Genomic DNA, 27,380 nt, shown 5'->3' on the forward strand with positions numbered 1-27,380 from the left:
TTGCTTCATCTTATAAAGTTTTCTAATACTCTTAAGGAAGAATGTTGTTAATACTCTTTGTAAAATTTATGGAAATGAGGCAGGAGTGTTTATGTTTACAATATCATCCAAGTACCTCATATGTTTATGCAATATTTCGTCTTATACCATGTATAATATTCCAATGAAAAGTGAAAGTCGTACCTATGGTTTTTCTCAGCGTTCTTCTTCTTTCCACGTTCTATTATAATGGCACTGCTAACACATACTACTAATATATTTCAATCATCGTACGATGAAGTAATATACGGTTCTGAAAATTGTACAAATAATTAACGTTTGTTTTGCGTTATTTTCCAGGAGAGGTAAATTCAAGTATACCACCTATTTTAATTGTCTCTTTGTCCTGTCCGAGAATATGAGATAACGTATGCACTTCTAAACCACACGCCTCTGCAGTCAGATTCTTTGTTTGTGAAAAACTGACATGCACTGCATCATATGCTAGTCCTTTAGAAAAATTATATACTGAAAATACCATACTCCTCACTTGTGAGCATAGGACTATTCTTTTGCGTATCAGATGAAACACCAGAGCCAATTGCAATCCCTTCAAGAGATATTGTTATGGTAAGTTACACACTACACAAGAGAAAACAGTCCACGTCTGAATTTGAAAATAAACAGAATCTATCTTCGTTTACAGAGAGGCACTTCAGAGCAAAATATGTTCTATGCTGTAGGTTGGATATCTCTGTTTAGTCTTAAAGGGATAACACGCGAACCAGTTGACATATAATTGCCATTCTTGTACTGTTGAGTTCAGAATTCGTAGCTCTATCGAATGGCATTGCTTAAAATTCATTTCTAGCCATAAATATTGTGTGCGCAAGAAAGAAAGTAATACGCGATGCTTCAGCGAGACTTCGCGACGATTTGACTAGGCAAGTCCGCTTCACTGTCACTGGCTAGTCGACATAGACGGCCTGAACTAGCTCCGCCTTATATGCCTTCTTATTCTGAAAGCACTCTAGTTGTTGGTGAGCAGTTGGTGAGCATAGCGCTATTTCAATAGTGAATGGGAAGAGAAGTATTTTTTGTGTTAAGTGAAGGGAAGGCACAATGCTTAATATGTCCAGTCCAAGTTGGATATATAGTTTAGTTCACCATAATCTTCTTTATGTGCTTTTTCACATACATACATACGCATGCACGCACGCACGCACACACAGACATACATACACACACTGTCTACTTAAGGGGAGCATAGGGCCACAACAAAAGAGCGCCATTTTTACCTATTTATGACCAGGGCCTTCACTTCTCTCCAGCTTTTCCCTAGACTTGTGCTTCTTCTTTAACAGACCACCACCATGTTATCCTGGGTCTACCTCTTCTCTTGCTCCCCTGGAGATTTCATTTGCGTGCTTCTTTAACAATGTTTCCTTCTGGGCGTCTCAGGGTGTGTCAGTCCAGCACTATTTTCTTCTTTTTATCTCTAGATTAATGGGCTTCTACTGCGTCTTCTTCCAAAGCAATGTATTGGAAATGACGTTTGGCCACCACACTCCCAATATGTTGCGTGAACAGCAGTTCATATATATTGAAATAATGCTGTGCTCATACTTTCAAACACTACACACACAGTGGAGCCGGGTAGCTCAGTTGGTAGAGCAGCTGGCTACGGACTGGAAGGTCCGGGGTTCGATCCCAGGTGGTGACAGGATTTTTTCTAGTTGCCAAACTTTCAGAACGGCCCCAAGGTTCACTCAGCCTCCTATAAAATTGAGTACCGGGTCTTTCCCGGGGGTAAAAGGCGATCAGAGCGTGGTGCCAACCACACCACCTCATTCTAGTGCCGATGTCATGGAAAGCATGGGGCTCTACCTCCATGCCCCTCAAGTGCCTTCATGGCATGTTATGGGAATACCTTTTTTTTTTTACACATACAGTGGAGTTAGAATTATCCGTGCTAATAGACCGTGGTCCACTGGCGTTGTTACGACCTGATGTTTCGTCTACAACTCCGGCAGACATCATCGGTGGCAAGGCACTCTGGGGTGAAGTGATCTCTTCAGGGTGCCAGGGACAACTGGTGCTGCGATTGGTTGTGTGTCATCATTTATATGGAGAACTGGGTGTGGCTTGCTGTTGACAGTGTGGTCCACGCCGGGGGTTTTGCTGTCAGCAGTGCAGTCAGCACCAGTGGTTTCCATTTTTGGTTGCGGACCGTGGTGTAATTCTGTTTCGTGTTCGTGTTTCTAAGTGCAGGATACCACACCTTATTTAGTTTCAAAGCCAGTTGTTCCTGACACCCTGAAGAGGTCACTACGCCCCAGAGAGCCTCGCTACAACTAATCAAAAGCAAATTCAGATCTGCCCAAAAACAATAAAATTCGAATGAAGCAAAAGGTAAAACCAGAGAAATATTATTCTGTGACCCGAGATAATCCCCCAAGGACCACAAAAATGTGCTGTTGTGATGTTCAGGGTGATAATAAGTCATTATTGTTTGGCAAGTCACCTACACAGGATGGGAATTTCCCATACATCCGCTACTAATGATGTCTGCAAAAAGTCTGTTGTTTCACTTCACTTGATATCAACATTGGAAGGAATCCACTGTAGGGGAGAGTCGGGCAGTATCGGACATCGGGTAATATCGGACAGTGAGTTTCTGTCATCTACCACACGATGATAGTACCTGATTGACATGGTTACGTTTCTGTGATGTCGCATAGAGAAACGTAATCATGTCATTCAGGTACTACCATATGGTGGTAGATGAAAGAAACGCACTGTCCGATATTACCCTATGTCCGATACTACCCGACTCTCCCCTAACTATTTTTTTTCTGTAGTTTAGTTAAGTAATGGACAATTTTCTTGCAATCCTGAATTTTAGCCCTTTGTGTAAACCATTATGAAATTATAGCCTGCATGACAACCCTTGAATCTAATATGACAGTATTTGGAATTTATTTAATCTATATAAGAGATTTTACAAAGATATAAAAACAGCATTCTCCATCAAAATTTGTTGCATATTCTCCTATGGAATGGTAAAATGAAAAGAGAAAACATATTCCTTCAGCTCCTGCTCCTCCTGAATGTGATAACGGATCCATCTGTATAAATCTGTAATGTAGGTATTTTGCCTCAATTGTTTTTGTAGCCAGAGTCTTCAAACCTAGTTTATGTTTCAGATTTTTTTAACATTGAAGATTAATACATACAGTGAGAACTCATAATAGCGTGGCTTGCCTTCCACCATTCAACTGCTCACCAACAAGTGAAGAACAAGCACCCGTGCTCAGTTAAGGGTAGAGTTCACACATGGAGAGAGGAAATGCCCATCTATGCTTTAGTCTAAGCTCCGCATATGTCTTCAGGTGAGCCCAAAGGAAAAAGTCCAATGGGATAACATCAGATGTACAAGATGTCAGGCGACTAGTCCTTCTCTACCAATCCATCTCTCTTGAAATGTGGCAGTTAGATGACTGCGAACATTACCATCGACATTGTCTATGAAGGCCAAATTATATTCTACAGAAATGGTATTTAATGAGTTGTTTTACATTAATAAATTTTCCCTCCTTTGAGGAATACGTAAGTCTTTTTTTAATTTTCTGAATTAACGTTATAGAATTTTTTTTTGTGTTTTTAATCTATCCACAGTTTGGATATTATATCTATTCTGCTTAAATATTGGGCATACAAGCGAGCTTTTAGTGTTTACATTAACCTTTCCTTTAGTGATAAATGATAACTGATAATAACTTGCCCTAACTGACTGTCTGTCTGCGATGGAGACATTTTTAATTACATATTCATGATTAAAAATTATTGAAAACATAAAATTGTTTAGTCACACGTTAAAAAGTGTTAAAATTTTAAAAAAGGTATATACCTTGGACAGACGGCCCGTTTCGACGCCATGTTGCGTCTTCAGCAGTGTCTCCTGAACTACTGGTGATCTTGAATTCTGCCATTTGCATTCGTCAGTTGTAGGGGTGGGAGTGTGTTGCTCTTATGGTGGGGGCTAGTTGTTTGTGTGTTATGACGTATTATGACATCGAATAATGTGTGGGTATTGAACTGTAATTGTTATTAAGTATATGTTGTGAGTATGTTATTGTATGTTTATATATTTCGTATTGTTCTAAGATGTTTAACTGTGAACTTTTTGGTGTGATATGTAAAATTCCCATATCTGTTTCTATATTATTGTAGTTATGGTTATTGTTGATAGTGTGTTCTGCGTAATTTGGTGTGATGTAGGGTTTGGTTATACATTTAATACATTCATTATATCTTGTATGAAAGGATCTTCCTGTCTGTTCTATGTAAAAATGTGGACAACTATTGCATTTTAGTTTGTAAACTCCAGTTGAATTATATTATCTGTGTGTCATTGTACGGAAAGCTGCATGTTTATGTTGTATGGGATGGTTTGATGAATTGTGTATAAGTTATGTGTTGTGGTTGTGGTGGGTTTCCTGTATATTTTGAATTCGTGTCTGTTATTTGTTTTGGTTATGGTGATGTCTAAGAAGTTTATAGCTTGGTTATGTTTTGTTTCTATTGTATACTTTAATTTGGGATGTATTTTGTTGAGTTGTTAATGTAGGTTTTCTATTTGTCTTTTGTTTCCATTATATAGGACTATTATGTCATCTACATATCGATGCCAGTACATTATTTTCTCTGCATGTTTGTTGTTGTCGGTGTTTAGTATGTGTGTTTGTTCTATGTTGTGAATAAAGATTTCAGCTAATATGCTTGATATAGGTGAACCCATTGGTAATCCTTCAGTTTGTGTATAATATTTATTGTTATGTGTGTTAACGTGAACTAGAATCAATGAAAAATTATTGATATTAGATCTCTTATAATCCCTTACAGCTTGTGAAATGTATTCAGTTACACCTTGCAGATGAGGGCACAGACATATTTTCCTCTTCATGTAAAATGTATTCATGTGACAGTATACTCACCATGAATGGTGAACTCCATGCCATCGCCTATCGCCACCTCCAGCTGCGTCTGGTCTTTCGGACTCTTCTTGTCTCGGTACACCATCCCATCAGCAATAATTTCATCCGCTGTGAGGTCAAGGTCCGTATCACGGTCATGGGCATCTGCAGTCACACAACCCCACCCTATGTCAACCCCCCCCACAACATCCAACTAACAACTTTATATCTAACGTTACGAGTTGGAAGTTGTCAGTACCTCTGTACTGCACTACCTAGGTACACATGCATTCCCAAATCCTCAGCAATGTACAGCATTTAGAAAATTACTTTGAATCTCATTTAATTTTTCAATGTGATAAATCTCTCATTTACTTTAATATACTGTAAGTTATAGTTAAAAGCTTCGAAAAAGGTGACCAGATAATCATAGTTTCACAAAAATCATTAATGCAGTGATAAATAAATGAAAATATATCATTGCTTGGATATTTTATGCCGCAAGTTATTTATATGGAGAATTATCTCTTCTAAAATTTAAAAGGCATAGTGAGGACCGATAAGCTAATACAATAACATCAGGAGTAATCAGGATCCATCTGTGCTTATCTGTTTAACAAATATTGGTTGTTATAATACTTGTCACAGTAGTTTATTCAGTTTCTAACGTTTTCGGCTTGAATAAGCCATCTTCAGAAAAGTTATGTGCCTAATTACATGAATGAAATTGGTACATGTGTATTTAGTACAAAATAGATGAATCAGTTGAAATTATAAGTCTCTATGGTGATAAATATTGAACATAAATTGATTAAAATATTAAAGCAAGGGCTATATGAGCCATGGTCAAAGGTTATTAAAATACAAAAATATTAAAACATGTGCAATATTGTTACAATTGAAGAGTCCACTGCAAGAATTATGGATGTCACTTTCTTGTCGAAAATGAACCAAGACTGTCAATGCATAGCTTAAGATATATAGAATGTACATAGAGAGTTATATGGCATTAACACTGACAGTCATTGTCCAGTAATGATCGGAAAATCACAGTTAAGCTTTGAGCACTAAGCATTTCAAACTTTCAATTGCTTCTCCTGCAAAATGTATTCCAAATGACATCCATCATTCTTGCAGTGGACTCTTTAATTACTATATGTTGGACCAGTTGAATCACCTTCATTCTAGTCAGCATTGGACACTACCACAGATGGTCCAACATATAGTAATTGTAACAATATTGCACATGTTTTAATATTTTTGTATTTTAATAACACTTGACCATGGCTCATATATTTGTATATGTTTTAATATTTTAATCAATTTATGCTCAATATTTATCAGCATAGAGACTTATAATTTCAACTGATTCATCGATAATGTGTTAAATTGAAAACATCATATTAAAGAAATTACTCCCAAATCAGCTTGTTTTGCTATTAGATCTATGCAAAAGATAGTAAATATCAATACCGGTACTTTAAAAACAATATACTTTGCATACTTCCACTCGGTAATGAGTTTTGGAATAATATTCTGAGGAAATTCCACAGATAGTAACAATATATTTCTATTACAAAAAAGAGTAATTAGAATAATAGTAGGTGCCAAATCTAGGGAATCGTGTAGGACTATTTTTAAAAAACTACAAATAATGCCCATGACTTGTCAGTATATCTTTTCATTAATAATCTTCCTCGTATGTAATCGTGAAAACTTTGTAACTAATTCAACAGTTCAAAGCATAAATACACGTCAAAAAATGACTTTCATACTCCATTTGCAAGTCTATATCATATAGCTATCAAAAAGGAGTGTGTTATATGGCAGTAAAAATTTTTAATAGCCTCCTTATCGATATAAAAAATGAAACTCAAAACATAAAATTATTTAGGGCCAAATTAAAGAAGTACCTAATTTCTCACGCCTTCTATTCTGTAGGTGAATTCATGACATTCAATAACACTTCATGAAATTGATACTAAAACTATGTATTGTACTAGTAGACTATATTGTAAATCTCGTCTATATATATTTCATCTAGACTGTGACTATAAATTAAGATTTTATAATAGTATATTAAGTTTTTGACTTGTTCCATATTCTTGTAAGCATGTATGAATATCATGGAATGTTAATAAATACAATACACTACAATACAATACAATCTATTTTGTACTATATACACATGTACCAATTTCATTCATGTAATTAGGCATATAACTTTTCTGAAAATGGCTTATTCAAGGCGAAAACGTTAAAAACTGAATAAACTAATGTGACAAGTATTATAACAAACAATATTTGTTAAACAGATAAGCACAGACGGATCCTGATTACCCCTAATGTTCTTCTAAAATTGATTACAATTCTTCTATCTACAGCTTAAAACATAATACTATGATTTGAATGTGGAGGTCAAAATAAATAAAAAAATTATCTAACATTTGTAGAAAAATGTAATAATGCAAAGTCTGTGTATGTAATTAGTATGACTTTGAGGAAGGTTAGATACGGTTAAATCTAGGCTACATATTATAAAGAAATTGAAGTAGTCTGTCATGGGATCTTGCGGAATTTAAAATAACGTGATTATTGCTGATTCTGAGAGCGAAAAAAAGTCTTGAAAGTGTTAAAAAAAAAAGCATCTAATGAAAACATTTAAATTGTTAACTCTTTTCTATTCTTATCAATCACATTTTCCATTTCTTTCAAGACTTTGGTAAAATATGAGAGAAGAACAGATTTACAAAAGTATAAATGAATATCTGATATCTAATGATAGATGCCAATTTATATGTTGGACGATTTTGAAAATTGTAGCATTGGATTTAAAACATAGAGTGCGTGTGTCAGAGACAGCAGAAAGTAGACTGGTTATTGGTCTTCTTCTCTTCATGCAAGGAATAATTCTATTTTCATAAGTATTGTGACATAAAAAGGTAAATTGATCAGAGCTATACGAAACATATTTCTATGTTTAATAAAAGTGTACCAGTAACTAAATACTGTAGACTTTTTTGCTCACTGTTGTATATTACAATTAAGATTCAGAGTAAATCTAAGATTTTCGGGTCACCTTAACTATTCTAAAAAGTTGAAATTTATTTCCAGAAAAATTAAGATAAATTAAATTATATTTTTAAAATCTTAACTTTATCTTTTATGTATAATGAGGATTATTTAATTTCAATATAATATTGTGTTCATATGTTCCAAGTTCTTACAAGTAATATTAGTGAATATTTCTGGAAATAAACTTTAATATGCATTTATAACTCATTCCATTCAATCTTGCAAGTTTTCCGACAAAGGTCAGTTGTACAGTGTACTTATAAGATTAAAAATCAAAAATTTTGTTGGTACAGGACATACATATTATTGATTATAGTAAGAAGAATAATGGGAATAACAAAAGAACACAGCTCATATTTCTTGGATTTTATACATTGTTATTATTGATATTTTCTTTAGAGAAAAGGTAGTGTATATATAAAACATGAAATTATCAAGAGTGAACAGCATGATTTCGGACCTTCTTTGTGATAGACGTGATCCGAAATCTACAGGTTTTTGCTCTGTGTCACAGATGCGAATACATACAATGTTCTAAAACTACACATTCTCAGGGAGCGTAAAAAATGGAGAACCTATCTTTTGGATTTGTTGCTGAAAGCTATTCTTCAAGACTGTGTTGTATGATAAATGCAGGACTGGAGAATGACTTTTGGGAACGAAACTTTACTTTCCTTAATGGCGAAACCAATACAGTAAGTAGCTCTAAAACATGACATGTTTCTGCATTTGTAACAAAATACAAAATGTCCGAAAATCTCGCACCAAAGGTTGACTGCATTTAGAAGTGAATAACTTCTTTACAGTAGCAATAGTGTGCGAAACTCAAGTAACAACAGTGTTCTATTTTGTATACCGATATTATATTTTTCTTCTTGAAATGTATCCTAACAATATGAATAAAGTAAACGAACAAAGTCATTCAGACACTTTCACAAATTAATCCAATACTATTAAACTAGCAATTCTTTTATATAAATAATTGATTAAATGGCGATCTTACTCGTGATAATTGTGTAAGCATGTGCGGCTTACAGCTGTTTCGGTGCTTCTTCACACCATCCACAGAGCCTACTAGATCTCGGCGTCATCTCGAACTTTGCTGCCTGTTGTGTGGGTGCGTTCGATTGTTGAAAAGTGTTGAAATGTGGTGTCAAATAGTGTGTGTGTTCTGAAATTGATCTGTGTGTTGAGAATTTGACTGGGGTGTGTTTTAGTGTGTCTGTATATTTCATATTGTTCTAGTGTGTTGAGTTTTGGTTTTTGGGTTGTATGTGTAGAATTTCCATGTCTGTATTTATGTTATTGTATGTGTGGTTAGCATTAGTTATGTGTTAGGCATATGTAGATGTATTGTGTCCTCTGGTTATGGCTTTAATGTGTTCTTTGTATCGAGTTTGAAATGATCTGCCTGTCTGTCCAATGTAGAAACTGTCGCAACTATTGCATGTGAGTTTGTATACGCCTGTGTGGTTGTATTTATTTCTTTGTGTTGTTTGTGTGTTGAGATGTCTTTGTAGTGTGTTTTCTATTCTGTACGCTATGTTGTAATTCTGTTTTCTGAATGAGGATGCGATCTTGTGTGTGTTTTTGTTTTCATATGTTAGTGTGATGTATTTCTTGTGTTCTTGTGTTTGTGTTGTGTTTTGTGTGTTTTTGTGTTTGTTGAGTTTTTGTTTTGTCTTCCTTATGATGTTGTCTATTATGTTTGGGTTGTAACCATTTTCTTGTGCTATGTATTTGATTGTGTTCACTTCTTCATTGTAGTGTTGTTGGCTCATGGGTATGTTGAGTAATCTGTGTACCATTGTCCTGAATTCAGCATGTTTGTGTTGTGTGGTGGTGGTGGTGGTGGTGGTTGTTGGTTTTCTGTATATTTTGAAGGTGTATTTATTGTCAACTTTTGTTATGGTGATGTCTAGGAAATTTATCGCCATTTAATCAATTATTTATATTCAAGTGTTAAAAGTAGTGTACGAAAGATTCAACATGAATTCTTTTATATCTATAAATTTTATCTTGAAAACGAGTCTAAGAATTTTGATGAAATGTGGTGAATCTTTTTGGGTGCGAGAGAGCATTTAGCTGCTTCGATTTTGTAAAAACTCATTTAGAGGGTTGAATAATCAGATTTAGGGAGTTAAATAACCTGATTAGGAGGTTACCGTAAAGCGGGGTGACTTTGAACGCCGAGGTGACTTTGAACAGTAATTTAGCGCCTTTCTAAATTAAATACTGTACCCAATTGCGATAAAACTGTTTAAGTTGTCAATAAACTAGTTCAGTTTTTTCGCAATAGGGTACAGCATTTAATTTAGAAAGGCACTAAATTACTGTTCAAAGTCACCTCGGCGTTCAAAGTCACCCCACTTTACGGTACCGTAAATGATCAGATCTAATAATCTACTAATAATCAAATAAATCTAAAGGATACATTTACAACTCAAATAAAAAAGTGATTTACGAAGCAGTGATACATGAATTAATCTATTTTTAACCCAGTGCCATGATTTTGAACTGCCTATGAAACTCGACTATGAAGAAAGAAAGCAGTGGCAGTCATCTCGACAACATGGAGGATTTCAACACAGCAGCCGAATAGCTATAGAGCATAAGGTTCTCTGATTTGTCTTAATCTTCATGATTTTGACTTAGTATTACAATCTTTGGTAATGAAGTAGCAAAATATATTTTTTTATGTCCTCAGTTTCCCTTTAATAAGTGAAGGTCAGTCTTCCAAGTATGTATTATATAATTTATCATTATTATGATTTGTATGTTTTGTGTTTTAAGTTCAGAAAATAATAGCATTTTGTTTCAAAAGTTCTTACTATAATGCAAACAAAAAAACTGATAATTCATAAATAATTGATTAAATGGCGATCTTACTCGTATTAATTATGTAAGCATGTGCGGCTTACAGCTGTTTCGGTGCTACTTGACACCATCCTCAGAGCCTTCTATGTCTCGGCGTCATCTCAACTTCGCTGCCTGTTGTGTGGTTGCGTTCGTGTGGTGAAGAGCTGAGTCAAATAGTGTGTGTGTTCTGAAATTGATCTGTGTGTTGAGAATTTGATTAGGGTGTGTTTTAGTGTGTCTGTATATTTCATATTGTTCAAGTGTGTTGAGTTTCTGGTTTTTGGGTTGTATGTGTAGGATTTCCATGTCTGTATTTATGTTATTGTATGTGTGGTTGGCATTAGTTATGTGTTCAGCACATGTAATACATATGCTGGCTATTGCTTTAATGTGTTCTTTATATCGAGTTTGGAATGATCTGCCTGTCTGTGCCGAACACATAACTAATGCCAACCACATATACAATAACATAAATGCAGACATGGAAATCCTACACATACAACCCAAAAACCAAAAACTCAACACACTTGAACAATATGAAATATACAGACACACTAAAACACACCCTAATCAAATTCTCAACACACAGATCAATTTCAGAACACACACACTATTTGACTCAGCTCTTCACCACACGAACGCACCCACACAACAGGCAGCGAAGTTGAGATGACGCCGAGACATAGAAGGCTCTGAGGATGGTGTCAAGTAGCACCGAAACAGCTGTAAGCCGCACATGCTTACATAATTAATACGAGTAAGATCGCCATTTAATCAATTATTTATATTCAAGTGTTAAAAGTAGTGTACGAAAGATTCAACATGGAAGATAATTCATCTTTCTTTTGATGTTGATTCTTAATTAATTTGCCCTAATTCGTCTTACATGATAACTCTTGACACTAACTTCGTATTACAATACTTCGAAATAACATAGCAAATATAAAATGTTTGTGTTGTCAACCCCCTTTACCGACTGATGGTCAGTCTTCCAGGTACTTAATGTTAAATTTTTGTTTGCTATTAAAGTTCTTGTTTAATTTTTCCGTCAATCAAAGACAGCAGTTATGTGATGGGTTGTTTGCAGCAACAGTAATGATGTGAGCATTTCTGAATAGAGCAAGATTAGTTTTCTCCAAACCGTGAATGTGATCCTTTCACTGTACACATGTATTTTCTGACAAAGATTCTTTATATACTAATGGTACAATTGCATGAAAATTTGCAAGTTTGACTTCAATCTTGATGTGAAGTGGAACTGTACTAAATCTGAGTACGGTATTTTATATCTACAAAGGTGTGTTGTAGCATTAAAAAAATAAGGTCTGTACATACTAAATGTATTTATCTACAAGAGAATGGTGGAAACATAGACGGCATCATTCTACAACACAAACGACACAGACATAAAACATGAAAACTGAAATGGCGTGACGTGTGGATTACAAGAGTATTATATCCATCAGAGTATCACTGAGGATAGTGAACAACATTGGCTTATACTAATCTAAGTAGTGAATATTTTCAGGCAGAAAAGCAAAAATGGTGACAAGTCTTTTTAATATTCTCTGAAGATATCTGCGCACAATGGATGGAGTGAATAAATATTAAGTAGATATTAGTAGTATTAAGTAGCCTTACTAGTACTCGTAAATGCTGCTAGTTCATACTTACAAGCACCAGTACTAGTATTTTCTAAATTGTGTACGAATAATTATTTATTTCGGAATATGTATGATAAGACTTTCTTGTGTTAAATTCTAACGTACTTTGTTTACATGTTTCGACCTTTTATGAGTTCTCCTCAGAACTGGTCGTTGTTGGTCTTGGCGCCTCTTGCTTTGTTTCCTTTGAGGGTGTATTCGTGTGGTATAATGTAGAGTCAAAGAGTGTGTGTGTTCTGAAATAGAGTTGTGTGTTGAGAATTTCGTTGGGGTGTGTTTTCGTGTGTCTGTATATTTCATATTGTTCTAGTGTGTTTACTTTCTGGCTTTTTGGTTGGATGTGTAGTATTTCCATGTCTGTGTTGATGTCTCTGTGGATGTGGTTAGCATTTGCGATGTGTTCTGCATATGTGGAGGTGTTTTGTAATTTTGTTATGGCTGTGATGTGTTCTTTGTAACATGTTTGAAATGATCTGCCTGTCTGTCCTATGTAGAAGTTGTTGCAGGTGTTACATTTGAGTTTGTATACGCCTGTGTGGTTGTATATTTGTTTGTTTGTGTGTTGAGATGTTTTTGTAGAGTGTTATTTGTTCTGTATGCGATGTTGTAATTTAATTTCTTGAATGAGGTTGCAATTTTTTTAGTGAGTGTTTTTGTTTTCGTATGTTAGTGTGATGTATTTTTTTGTGTTCTTGTGTTTGTGTTGTATTCTTATGTTTTTTGTGATTATGTTGTCTATTATGTTAGGGTTGTATCCGTTTTCTCTGGCTATGTATTTGATTGTGTTTAGCTCTTCGTTGTAATCCTGTTGGTTCATTGGTATGTTGAACCAACAGGATTACAGCGAAGAGCTGAGGATGACCCATAAAAGGTCGAAACATATAAACAAGGTACGTTAGAATTTAACACAAAGTCTTATCATACATATTCTGAAATGATATAGTGTTAAAAGTTGTATAATCAAGATGTATAGAATTATTTATTAGTGCTTAGAAGTTAAACTGAATAACTCCAGTAACTACTTCCTACTCAACTGTGCAAACTACATTCAGTGAATCATGATTTTTACAATTATCAACACTGATTACTCAAAGTCGGCCATGATTTTTAAAACAATCGACAGTGTCTATGAGATTTATATAACCTCAATTTTCATTTAAGAAATTTTAAAAATAATTTAGTTATTTTGAGCGATCATTTATTGAGTTTTAATTATTCAGTGTGAGTTCTTACTCAGAAAATATTATAAGTATTATGGATGATACTCAACTTCGATTTGCCTAACTTACTGCTTTGCAGTGGATACCAATAACTTTAGCAACAACAATATTTTGACAGCCCAGGATCACTAAAAATCTAAGAAAAATTTCTATATTCTATTTGTTGGTTAAATCATCTCCTTGTATTTACTTCCTACCAAGAAGTAAGATGCAGGTACATTTTTCTCCGTGACTCTAAGCAAACTGTGGCATTCTTCTTCTCAAGTCTTCATTAGTTTTCTACACGTTATGCCTTCTTACTCTAGTAAAAACTGTCATTATTAATAAGTTATTACAATTACTTTAAAACATAATCATGGTCTCTATCATACTTGAAAATTTTATAGTATTTAAACTGGCATAAACAAATACTTACTTCCACATATCTTTAAGTAGATTAAACTCAATAAGTAGCCCTACTGATTATACCAGTACTTGCGGTACTTCTAAATAGTAGTACATACTAAAATGTTCTGTCACTAGAATGCAAGTGTTTACTTAAAAAATAGCAGTAACAGCATTCACTACTTTTATATTCACTCCACCCATTCACACTGCATAAAGCAATTTCAATTTCGTTCATAATACTAATCATTATCCACTTTCTGAACAGTTAGTTATTTTTCCTATATTTTTTTATATTCTCTCTCTGCTTCTGGCCCCAATTCTCCGTATACATATTATTTAACGTTTCTTTTATGACTATTATCTTACAGGGCATTATGTTAATGCAAATTATATAAAATTAATTCAAATACTTACGAAACTGGTAGGGTTCAGCTAACCAGAATTACTTACAGTAGGCCTATACTTTTCCTAACTGTGTTCTACTCTGATATTGCAGAGCATTACAAATTAATATTCTTTAGATTTAATGCAGATATTATATAATTTAAGTCATGAGATATTTTAAGTCATTCTCACTAACAATTAATATTATAAATTAAATGACTAAAATTAACTGTAGTCACGTTAATTAAAGAAAAGACCGAAGTGTTTAAAAATCGTAATTTCTAATATCTTATTCTTTCAGATCAGAAAGTTTCCATAAACCTTTTAATTTATTTGTTTTTTTATTGAAGTATGCACAGTGTTTATACTAAAACTTTTCAGAGCGGTATCTCTCTTTTTTTTTAGTAGGTTATTTTATGATGCTTTATCAACATCTTAGGTTATTTAGCGTCTGAATGAGATGAAGGTGATAATGCCGGTGAAATGAGTCCGGGGTCCAGCACTGAAAGTTACCCAGCATTTGCTCATATTGGGTTGAGGGAAAACCCCCGGAAAAAACCTCAACCAGGTAACTTGCCCCGACCGGGAACCGAACCTGGGCCCCCTTGTTTTACGACCAGAGATGTGGACAGCGATATCTCAATGTACATCTCGTCTACATTGTGTTACGATTCTCTTTCCTTTATAATTTATCTTGTGCTATCTTGTTTTAATTCCTTCGACTTCCAGGGATGACTTCTCATGGAGGACACATTGGTCGAAATTGACTCCAGATTGTTCAGTGAAATGTGATTCTTCTTGTGAAATGTTACATCTGTTCTTGTGGTTGTTATTTGTTAATGTTGAAATTATTTATAATTAATGTTGAAATTTTGTATGTTGTATTTTAGTTAATGTACTTTGTTATATCTTAGTAATTATGTGTTACTTTTGACATGTTCCGTATTATGTATGTGATCAGTTGGACGCAATAAATGAATATGAATACATTCTCTCAATTAGGTCTTTTGATAAACGTATAATTAAACGTGTTTCATCGCTTGTTTTTCTTCTTTGCCTTTTGGTGCTTGTTTTCACAGTTTCTTTATGTACTAATCTTAATATTTAAACTCAGTTTCTGTACCATAGATTCTAATTATTTTTTCTCTTTAACTTTATTATTATTATTATTATTATTATTATTATTATTATTATTATTATTATTATTATTATTATTATTATTATTTTACGTAATATCATTTTCAAGGAAAACCTCTACACTAAAATATAACTATCATCTAAAAAATGTATTAATTAATAGAAAAGATTGCATTAGAGACCTCGGTGTATTAACTGACAAGAAATTATATTTTCACAACCACATTGATTATATTTATAAACATGCAATAAGAATGTTAGGAATAATTCGGTCAGTTACTTATTCTTTTTCAACATCTGACTCTCTTTTAATACTATAATACACATTAGTGAGATCGAAACTCGAATATGCATCTGTAGTTTGGAACTCTATTACTAATTCTGATTCGGCAAAACTAGAAAATATTCAAAGGAAATTTATATCATTATGTTCGTACTCCTGCCTAATAACTCTGGGTATAACTATGATCAAAAATGCGAGCACTTTAAATGTCGAAGCCTGCATGCCAGACGTCATGATCTCGATTACTTATTCTTATGCAAGGTCCTTAAAAGTGACATTAATTGTCAATCTTTCTTAAACAGTGTCAGCCTTCGTATTCCTATGAAGGACATGAGACATCACAAACTCTTCTATATTAGAAATTCTAAATCTTCCTCACCGGTCTCCAGATGTATTAAACATGCTAACTTACATGTAGGCGATTTCGATTCATTCAATGTATAAAAGTATTAGAATATGGCAATGTCTTTGCTAATATTATTTGCATAATCCTTATACACAAATTGGTAGTAAGAATCAACTCCTTTCCCTATATTTTATAGTATTAATTTTTGTAAATTAATTATTGTAATCTATGTTCTTTATTTTGTTGTTAACTCAAGTATTTAATTTGTACCATAGTTGTTCATTTTAATGTATTAATTGTATCACTGTGCTGGACTTTTATTGGCCAATGGCTGTTGTCCAGCACATAAATATCAATAAATAAATAATAAATAATTATAATATTATTTATTATTATTATTATTATTATTATTATTATTATTATTATTATTATTATCATTATCATTATCATTATTATTATTATTATTATTATTATTATTATTATTATTATTATTATTATTATTATTATTATTATTATTATTAGTTCTTAGCTTTCTTTTTCAGTTCTACAGATTTCTTTGATAGGCTTCACAAAAAAAGCCCTTTAGATTTTCAGCCAATAATAACAACTCATAATAACAACTGAAGTAAAACTCCATAAAATACACCAACCTCTGGTTTCTTATCTCTTTTCCTCTCCTTGCGTCCATTAGACACCAAATCCTGTACGTATCTTGGAGGTGTGTATAGGCATCACATAGTGCATTTTTTTAAAGTGAAACAAGAAGTGCTAGAGCAAGTCCGTTTTGCTGCTTTTCATTCCATGCAACAACTGCAAATACTGCTGCATGATCCAATAGGCGGAGTTCAAGTTTTGGTCTTTCTCAGGGTTTATTATTGTTAAAATTTTCTAGTAATAATAATCCTATGTCTTTATTACGGAAGTCGAACTATTTAACATGTTTGGTTCTTTTAAGGTTAAATTTATTACTGCAGTAACAGTAGACAATAGTAATTGTCCACCATTTTGCAGTCACTCGGCCAGATTGCACTTTATAGAACTGCTTTCAAAAAGAACGCATGCTAGACAATTGGAAGGAGCATCATAAAATAGTGCGGGAACTATGAATTCTTCATTTCTGTCTTCATTGTCGGGTATGAAGTTTCCCTAACACTAGCATTGCAGATGCTAGTCAACCCATAATATTTTCTCTTAGCAGATTTCAGAAACTGTAAGTGGATCTGCCCGTGCAATATGCCTGCAACCTCAATGTTGGCAATGCCCATGAGTTGTGTTGTTGTCTGTGCATTATATAAACTTCCAAATACACACATCAAAATTGTCTAAGGAACAACTAAAAAATTTGAAATATTGAGAAAATTGACCAAGTTATAAAATTGAACGGAAGTGAATATTAAAGTACTAGTCATTTGTCATTCTACCAGGTGTTCCACAAGGTTCTCCATTGTCACCTATATTATTCAATTTGGCATTAGATTATGTACTAGAAAATCTGACGGATTATGACATCAGTAAGCAGTACGGTTATGCTGTTAACACTGACCTGCCTTGCGTAAGTGCATCTGCATTTGCTGATGATTTGGCTTTAATCGGAAAAGACGAGAGATCAGCGGTTGAATTTATCAATCTGGCAGAGAGTAAGCTAGCAGAAATAGGCCTTGAAATTAATCCCCACAAAAGTAAATGTATTATAATTAAAAAAGGAAAACTGTCGCCAGGAGAACTTTCATCATTACGTGGGTCTGTTATTCAAAGTTTGAAAAACAAGTTAGAAAGCATCAAATACCTGGATGTTGACTTTAATGACGAAATAAAGTTGGATAAAAAGAAAATTATAACTAATTTGTCACGTGACCTCACTAATCTCGTCCGATGCATATTGTTAAAACCAGACCAAAAAATGAAAATAATTAACGAATATATATGGCCAGGTCTTGTTTATCCCTTGCAATGCGCTCCACTCAACCAACTTCCTGAAAATGTTTTGAAAAATATTGATAAAATTATCAGAAGTGTAATCAAGGAAATATTGTCCCTCCCAGATGATACTCCGAATGCCATGCTGTATGCATCGAAGAACGTAAGAGGTCTTGGAATTCTGAGAGCTGAATGGGAAGCCAGTATTCAACACTATAACATCTGTAGGCGACTGGAACACGTGAATGATGCACATCTACATCACATGAGAAATCTAGAAGAGGAGAAGCAAACTCTCTCACGCGCCTGAAGATTGCTCCACACAGCGTCACTCCTCAAACTAAAGGAAAACATCTCAGAGAAATTCTCAGAAAATAATCATTCCAGTCATGGTGCCAGCTCCCACATAAAGGCAAAGATGTCTGTACATTTGAAGAATGCCCCAAAGCCAACTCCTGGATCTCCTCTAAAAAGTGTCTTTCGTCCTCGGAATACATCAATGCCATCAAGATGTCTTGCAACATCGCTGCAGTGAGATCTGTCCCTGGCAGAACCTTCAGTACTACCCGTTGTCGCCATCCCGGCTGCAGCGAGACTGAAACACTTGGCCACGTACTGGGGGGGGGGGGAGGGGGGTTCTGTAAGAAGGGAGAGCTACTGCGTAACAACAGACACCATCGTGCCCGTACAGCAATTGCCAACCTGCTAAGAAACAGAGGATGGGAAGTACATGAGGAGATTCATTGCGTGTCTGAAGATGATTCTCATAAAAGAGTCGATATAATTGCCATTAATAGAAGAACCCAGAAAGCGATGGTCTTAGACCCTACGATTTGCTTTGAACGAGACACGAATCAAGCACTGCAGATTAATGATGACAAGCGAGCTAAATATGTACCTTGTCTTCCATACCTCAGTGAAAAATATGGCATTTCGCTTTACAACTGGGATGTTGCAGGCTTACTATTTGGAGCGAGGGGTTGTTTACCAAAATTTACATGTAATATTCTTAAATCCTTTAAAATTCCCTTTTATGAGGTTCAGAAGATTGTAATGGAAATTCTGAAGGCCTCTCTTCAAATTTTACACTATCATCTATATATTAACTCGTAAATTTTTGTTTTAATGTACAAATCTAATCCATATTTTGCCCGTTTCATTTCCCATTATCTTTTATGTTTGTTAATTCCGGATCCCAGTGGTCAACCTCACTTGAGGACGGATGATTTTAAATCTTAGTAGTAGTAACCAACATTGTTATTTTGTATTGTTACATTGGAAAGAATTAAATTAGTGTGTTTTAACAGGGGACATATGTAACTAAAAACTGTCTAAAATCGTCATAAACAGTTAAGAATAGTTTTAATGATCGAAGAACATCGTCATTTAAACCATCATTAAATGTTTAAGGTGATTGGCATAATTGAAAGTGGCAGATCACAAGCTGATGCTGCAAGGGCTCTAAATACGGGAAGAGGTGTAATTTCAAGAATGTGGAGTCGTTATGAACAATTTGGCAGTCCAGAAGAAAGGCACCAAGGAAACCAAGTGTTACCACTGCAGGACAAAACAAATTTCTGTACCTTAAAGCCTTAAGAGAAAGAACTTCAACTGCCACAATGTTAAGAAGTGCCTTGCATAATGTAAGTAACGTAATTGTTTCAACTCAGACTATCAGAAATAGACTGCATGAAAGAGGCCTTCATGCCTGTCGACCTTTAAGGTGTCCAGCTATTCGTCATGGAAATCGAGCACGTCGTGTTTTGTGGTGCCCACAACATCAAAATTGGACAGTGGATCAATGGGGACAGGTGCTCTTTACAGATGAATCACGCTTCGGTTTGCACCCAGACTTGAGAAGAGTGCTCCTATGGAGGCCACCAGGTGACGCAGAAAGGTTTAGGAACGTACAGGAGATCCACAAATTTCAAGGAGCTTCCGTCATGGTCTGGAGAGGAATAATGACCAATAGAAAGACGAACCTCGTTCTTGTAAGAGGAAAACAGCGAGCAAATGTTTATATTCTAAACATTTTGCAACCTTTGGTGCTTCCGATCGCTGAAGAGTATGGGCCTGAATTCCTCTACATGCATAATAATACCAGAACATATGTTGCCGGAGTGGTGTGTCAATGGTTTCAAACACACAATATTCAAGTGCTACAGTAGCCTGCGCAATCTCCTGATCTAAACCCCATAGAGCACCTTTGGAATAACCTTCAAAGAAACGTTTCGGAGGATCTAGACAACAACCAGTGCCTTGATCAGCTGTACGTTTGGCTTAGACATCACTGGGAGAACATTCCTCAAGATGAGATTTTCCATCTTATTTCGTCAATGCCAATCGCCTTAAACATTTCATCATGGTTTAAATGACGATGTTCTTCCATCATTAAAACTATTCTTTACTGTTTATTACGATTTTACACGGTTTTAGTTACATATGTTCCCTGTTAAAACACACTAATTTAATTCTTTCCAATGTAACAATACAAAATAACAATGTTGGTTACTATGGTAACCAGGTAAAATGACAAATGACTAGTACTTTAATATTCACTTTCGTTAAGTTTTGTAACTTGGTCAATTTTCTTGATATTTCAAATTTTTTAGTTGTTCCTTAGACAATTTTGATGTGTGTATTATCAGTTATTTATGTTACATCACATATATCTCTAATGTATTACTTCAAAAATCATTTTATCCTTTGTACATATTTTACTGTACAACTTGCAGTGTACTGCGCAAAACTGGGTTCGTATCTTTGTTTCTTTCTGCCCCTAGCTTTCTAGATTTTCTAGCAACTAGCACTCGAGATGATGAAGCTGAAGTTTTACTTCAGTTTGTCAAACTAAAGCATGTTTGCAATACTACGGTACTACTTTTGCAATCAGGTTGGATATTTGTTGTTACGACTGGTCATTTTGTCATTTGTATTTGAAGTGATTTTCGTAATACTTCTGTTGCTGAAGAAATACCGGTAACTGACATTACTGTAATTTCTTGCTATTTTTTAGGTTTTATTAATTTTACATTATTATTTTTCGAAGAAATAAAATGTTTGTAAGAATTTATTACAATTAACTGAGGATATTATCTGCATATAATAGTTATTTTCCAATTTATTTTTACTCTTTTTGCAATCAGGTTGGATATTATTTGTTGTTACGAGTGGTCATTTTGTCATTTGTATTTGAAGTGATTTTGGTAATACTTCTGTTGCTGAAGAAATACTGGTAACTTCTTCCTATTTTTAGGTTTTCTTAATTTTACATTATTATTTTTCGAAGAAATAAAATATTTGTAAGAATTTATTAGAATTAACTGAGGATATTATCTGCATATAATAGTTATTTTCCAATTTATTTTTACTCTTATCTCTACTAGTGGCTTAATTCATGGACGAAACACAGAAACAATAATTTCTAGTACTGCATTCACTTGCGAAATAATATGTTTAATTTTCCACATAAAAATATTTTATTTGCATTAAAGAGATCCTCACATTTTAAATAATAAAAATTAATCACATGACACATGCTAAGGGGTATAAAGAAAGTTTCTACATTCCTCACAATTTGCATGAAGGAGCCACGTTTTTTGTAAGTATAAAACAAGTGTCTTGGATGCCAAGATGCAGTGATATCACTACCCTTTTTAACTGTGTCGTAAGTGAGAAAAACAAAGACAACGAACAGAAACCATCTACCTGTGTGTGTGGGTGAAAGCTACATCCAACTGAGGTGTAAACCAACATAGAGCAGCACATTCACGCACGCACGCACAAGGACAAGCGATCTGATTGGATATAAACCTTCTTTCCAACTGGAGGAGGGTCCCTCACCTGGCGTCTGATCGGATATCTGATTGGTTAATTTGGCGCGCAACATTTTTGCCACGCTTAATGCGCTACGTTTAATCCAGTTAAAGAATCGTGAAAAACGATCGAATGCCTCAGCAATCTTGTTCGTTTCGTTGTCGGCTGTTGGTGCCGACAGATTCGAGGAACCAAAGTTGCTGAGCAGCAGAGCCAAGAACAGATTCAACACCTGCAACACACACAACACATCAGTCACTACACTGCGCCAATATGTACAACAAGGACTTTTCACACACTCTTTTGTGACATAGAACCACTACCGGTACGTCTTTGTACTGAGTATGAATGGTAGGTCGCCAACCACTCGGTAACTATGTCCAAAAAAAAAAAAGTGTTACATTAGAATTGCTTGTAACTTTTTATATTATTATTATTATTATTATTATTATTATTATTATTATATTTATTCATCTGGTAGAGTTTAAGGTCTTCAGGCTTTGCTTGTGGCTGTGATGTGTTGGTTGTATCATGTTTGAAAACATCTACCAGTTTGTCCCATGTAAAAGTCGTTACAACTATTGCATGTTAATTTGTAAACACCTGTTATGTTGCATTTCTTTGTTTGTCTTGTTTGTGTGTTGAGATGTTTTTGTAGTGTTCTGTGTTCTACATGCAATATTGTATTTTAGAATTAAGATTCAATTTTCTACGTGTTTTTGCTTCAATATGTTAGTGTGATGTATTATTATTAAATACTTTCCCTAAACAGGGATTCTAGATGACAAAGTATAGGTACCGTTTACAAAAGAAAATTTGAATAGTACATATTACATGGGTAGGCCCTAGTTTTGTTATGAATAGCAAACCAATGCAAGAAAGAGAAAAAAATTACAATGAACTGTCTTATCTCAGGTGATTTCTTAACAATACAATCGAACCTTTCAATGCAAGTAAACAAACATTGGTAAATTATAGATGATGGAAAATTAAATGAAATGTTGTTGGAAAATTAAATGAAATGTTGTATCTTGTGTTTATGTTTCTTTATTTCTTGTGATTATGTTTTGTCTTTTTTATGTTGTTGTCTATTATGTTGGGGTTATATCCATTCTCTTGTGCTATATATTAGATTGCGTGTACTTCTTCGTTATAGTCCTGTTGGTCCTTCGGTACTATATTGATTAATCTGTGTATCATGGATCGAAATGCTGGATGTTTGTGTTGTGTGTTACTGTTGTTGGTTTCTTATATAATGTTATCTACCTTATTATTGTGATGTCTGAGACATTTATGGATTTGTTGTTCTCAGTTTCTAGTGTTTAGTGTATTGTAGTGTTTGGATGTATTGGTGTAAGTCTTCAATCTGTCTTTTATTTCGTGTGCATAGAATTAGAATGTTGTCTACGTATCTGTGCCAGTATATATTGTCTACAGTACGTATTTATTATTATCATTATTCTGGATGCGTGTCTACTCTATCTGTGTTATTTATGAAAATATCTGCTAAAGGTGCTGGAATAAATTGTCTACTGATGCTGTCACTTTTTAAAGCAAGCATAATAATCCAAAGACTTTTATAAAAATTAAATCATCTGACAAAACAACTGTAGTAAGTATTAGAATAAGAAAGGTCTATCTTGTGGCCAATGGACAGAGGCCATTAAAATGAGCACCAATGTTATCACAGTTAGATCTCTCCCCGGTAGAAGCCTTAGCAATACCCATTGCAGGAGATGCAATGAGCATGAATGTTACCCCATGTGCTAGGTTTCTGCCCTCAGGGCGAATTACTGCGAATTGACAGACATAACATAGTCCGCTCAATAACTGCTAACACATTAAGGGAACATGGTGAATACGAAGTTTATGAGGAAGTTCAATGTCTTTCTACAGAAGGATCTACACGGCGTGCTGACATCATCATAATTGACCAAGATAAAAAAACTGGTCTCATTCTTGACCCCACTGTAAGGTTCGAAATTAATGAAGATCAACCAAAGCAGGTACATGAAGAGAAACGCGTTATTTACCTTCCATGCTGTGATGATCTCAGTCATAAATATAATATTCAAGATTGAAATGTCATTGGACTTATGTTTGGTGCGCGAGGAACAATTCCCAAATTTACATTGGAGATCCTCAGAAAATTAAAGGTTCCTGATAAGACTCTTCAGACAATTGCATCAACCATTTTAAAATCTTCATTGAAAATCATCAATCATCATCTCTATTCATCTTTATAATATTCAATGTATATTATTTATTTTCAATAAATTTTTATCGTTTTGATAGTTACCAAATCTTGTCACAGAATATTCTTTTTTAAAATTTCATTATGTATTTTTTTAACATTAATTTACATTTTCTTTTTTGTTCACTTAAATTGATTAGGATGCCGATATTATAAATCCAAGATTTGGACGGCTATCATTTCCATGATATTCTCTCTATAATATCCATAACATTAGGAATTAGATAAAGACAACTTAGACAAAAACGCAAAAAATATCAACGTAAAAAAACCAATAAAATATAAACTGCTAATACGCTGTTTATTTCATTGCTTTCAATAATGATGTTAAATAATTTTCTAGATTTATTTCATCGTACAATAGTTTTATATTGGTATAACAGTTTAAAAATACATCACAAATAAACGATGATACCATACTTCACAGACTTACATAGATCAGCTCCGAAGGTATATATGTATATCTCTACCGGCGCATGTATACTTACAACCAAATTTCCAATGACGACTGTAGCCAAGAAGAATGGAATACAGGACCAGTCTCCAACAAGCATACAATCCCACATGGACTCAATCCATTCCCCACACAACACTCGGAACACAATCATAAATGAATGCATGAAATCTGTGAAGTTCCATCTTGGCATATCTCCATCTGGGAAACGTTCCACGTTGTCTGCAGATAAAAATAAAAAATTAATGCAACTTATCTAATTAAGTAATAATTCAGAAAACAAAACTGTGCACTTGAGGCTGCTACAAACGAGATCTCAATCATTAATTAAACTGCTTTCCCTTGAAAATTCAGTTATATATAATGCAAGAATTGGCACCTGAATGTGTCCACGCACAATATTTAAAATTAATTAGTTTTAGATATGGAAAGCAAAAATACGTTTACGTTTCTGTAAATGTTTGAAAGATGGGTAAGTTTCAATGGTTCGCTATCAGGTTAAGGCTAGGGTAAAAAGTGGCAAGGGATTCAAATAACTGGGTGAAACGTTTATGGTGTTCCAGAATGTTAATTGTGAACATTGTTGGGATTTAAAGGATGTTTCAGGCTTAAACTAGAAATCTGATACTTCTTTTATTTCATTACTTCGAGACAACAAGCAACTGAAAGTCGAAACAATTCACACGTCAGTATGACGGCAATAAGTTGTTTGATAGTGCAGTGAACAATAAGAATCTCATTACTGAAAATTGATTTCATTCGGAAATTAATACCACAGTTAAGTACTTTAGAATTAGACTATGTTAAATTAACTATTTTTGTCTTCATACTCTCCGCATTTATTAATCACATCATTTGTGTACGAATAATATTTTTTTATTAAATTAAAATTAAATTGAATGTTTTGTTAAGTTTTGGATGACATCATTATATTAACAAAAATTGTGACCAGATTTCTCGAATATCAAGTACAGAAATGTTTTACGCGTATAAAAAGAGAGGAGGAGGGACAGGAGGGAGGGGAGAGAGAGAGTAAGAGAGGGAGGGAGGGAAAGAGGGAGAGAAGGAGAGAGAGCTTAGAACTTTGTTTGATAGCAAAGATACGTTTTATCTTTAATGCATATTATGTGATAATGACACATAATCAAAGCAACAGAAATAAAAATAATCTTTGAAATTTATGTTGATTTGAATATCATGTAACTTTTAATTCTGAGTTTGAAGTAATAAAATAATAATATGAGTGAATGTTTTATTAACTAATTTTTCGTCTACTATTGGCACAATATTAATCACTTCAACGTAACTATTTTTCGTAAGTTATTTTTGTAAATGTTGTTTCATACAGAGATCTTGTAATAAAAATACAGCAGGACAAAGCATTGCAGAGATGTGAAGTAAAGGAAAATGCTTGAGAAATGCGATCAATGAGTCAATGACTGAGAAAAGGAGGGAAGATGAATGGAGAGTACACAGTGTGCGTGACCTTTACAGGGGTTCTTAAAATTTATGTAGGCCTATGCTCCTAGTCTAAAGCCCACCTGTCTCACTTCTATCACAGCATCTCACTTAAAGAGCTTAAGAAAATTTAGCAGGAGGGAAATAAGCAAGCATAACACTTGGCTACTTACACATCTCAAGGACAGGGCAACGATTTAAAATGCGTAGGACTCACTGGAGTTGGCAAATTTAACTAGTCATATAACAGACAAAGGATTTTATAAGCTACTACCCAGTACTGCGTTTTCATGCAGTCTACTCTCCCCATCTTTCTTCGTCCTCAAGCTGAGATACAGTCACAACCAATTGCTTAAATGAACTGGAAGTCTCAGTTCCAAGATCTATGGGATTATCTGTTGTGCAATTTCCGGAGTTTCAATTTTAACCCGGGTGATGAATGGATGGTAAATGTTGCCATGGCATCCCACCTAAGATTTTATGATCATTTAAGCGAACTTTCTTACAATGGGATGAGTCAGAACCAAAGTTACGAAAAATTGACAAACTTTGAAAGAGTTCCATTAGTTCTCAATAGGTGGCACCATTATTGGGAGCTGTTAAAAAGTGTCAGGGAAAATTATTATGTAGATTAAGCATAAATTATTCTTCTAATAGACAATAACAGCGGTTTCCAGCCAAACTCAGTGTTGTTTTATAATTAATAGAGTGGACTGAAAAATTGAATTCTATAACAGGGGTATATTTATCTACGACTAGCAACAGTGACTATTATCTTAGCCATTTATTCATAGAAGTAATAACTAGGGACCAGATTTTTATGTAATTACATATTATATTCCTTTCAACCTAACCGTATATAAATAACAAATCTTTGCGAATCTTGTAATTACCATTAATATATTAAAAGTTGATATAACATATTTTTACATATTTACCCCACATTACATATTATGGCTTGGTATTACATAAATCTACATATTTAGGGGTTTTTATTCATTTTTACTTCTTTAAAAGGAAAAAGAAAACTTCTGCTGGGGAAGTTTGCAATTTGAAATACACAGATTTAAAAAGCCTTTTTACCTACCCAAGAAAGGATATATTTTGGGACGAAACATAACATCTTAGTTCCAGGAAGTAAAAGAGGCACTCACCCCTTACCGCCCACTGT

At 34.2% G+C, this 27,380-nt stretch overlaps 1 protein-coding gene across 35 annotated transcripts in view; it reads right to left on the bottom strand.

Moving 5' to 3' along the window:
- The window catches only part of para (sodium voltage-gated channel paralytic), an 873,489-nt gene that overhangs the window by 70,051 nt on the left and 776,058 nt on the right, over positions 1–27,380 (bottom strand). For 15 of the 35 annotated variants that reach the window (XM_069841227.1, XM_069841226.1, XM_069841231.1 and 12 more), the window contains 3 exons: positions 24,786–24,973; positions 22,071–22,275; positions 4,977–5,120 (listed from right to left, as the gene is read on the bottom strand). In XM_069841227.1, the coding sequence (XP_069697328.1) occupies positions 4,977–5,120; positions 22,071–22,275; positions 24,786–24,973 (537 nt within the window). Of the gene's footprint in view, positions 1–4,976; positions 5,121–22,040; positions 22,276–24,785; positions 24,974–27,380 lie in introns of all 35 variants that reach the window. The other 20 variants (XM_069841222.1, XM_069841232.1, XM_069841233.1 and 17 more) reach the window with 3 other exon arrangements.

Source organism: Periplaneta americana, chromosome 12, assembly GCF_040183065.1.
Source record: "Periplaneta americana isolate PAMFEO1 chromosome 12, P.americana_PAMFEO1_priV1, whole genome shotgun sequence".
Lineage (NCBI taxonomy): Eukaryota > Metazoa > Arthropoda > Insecta > Blattodea > Blattidae > Periplaneta > Periplaneta americana.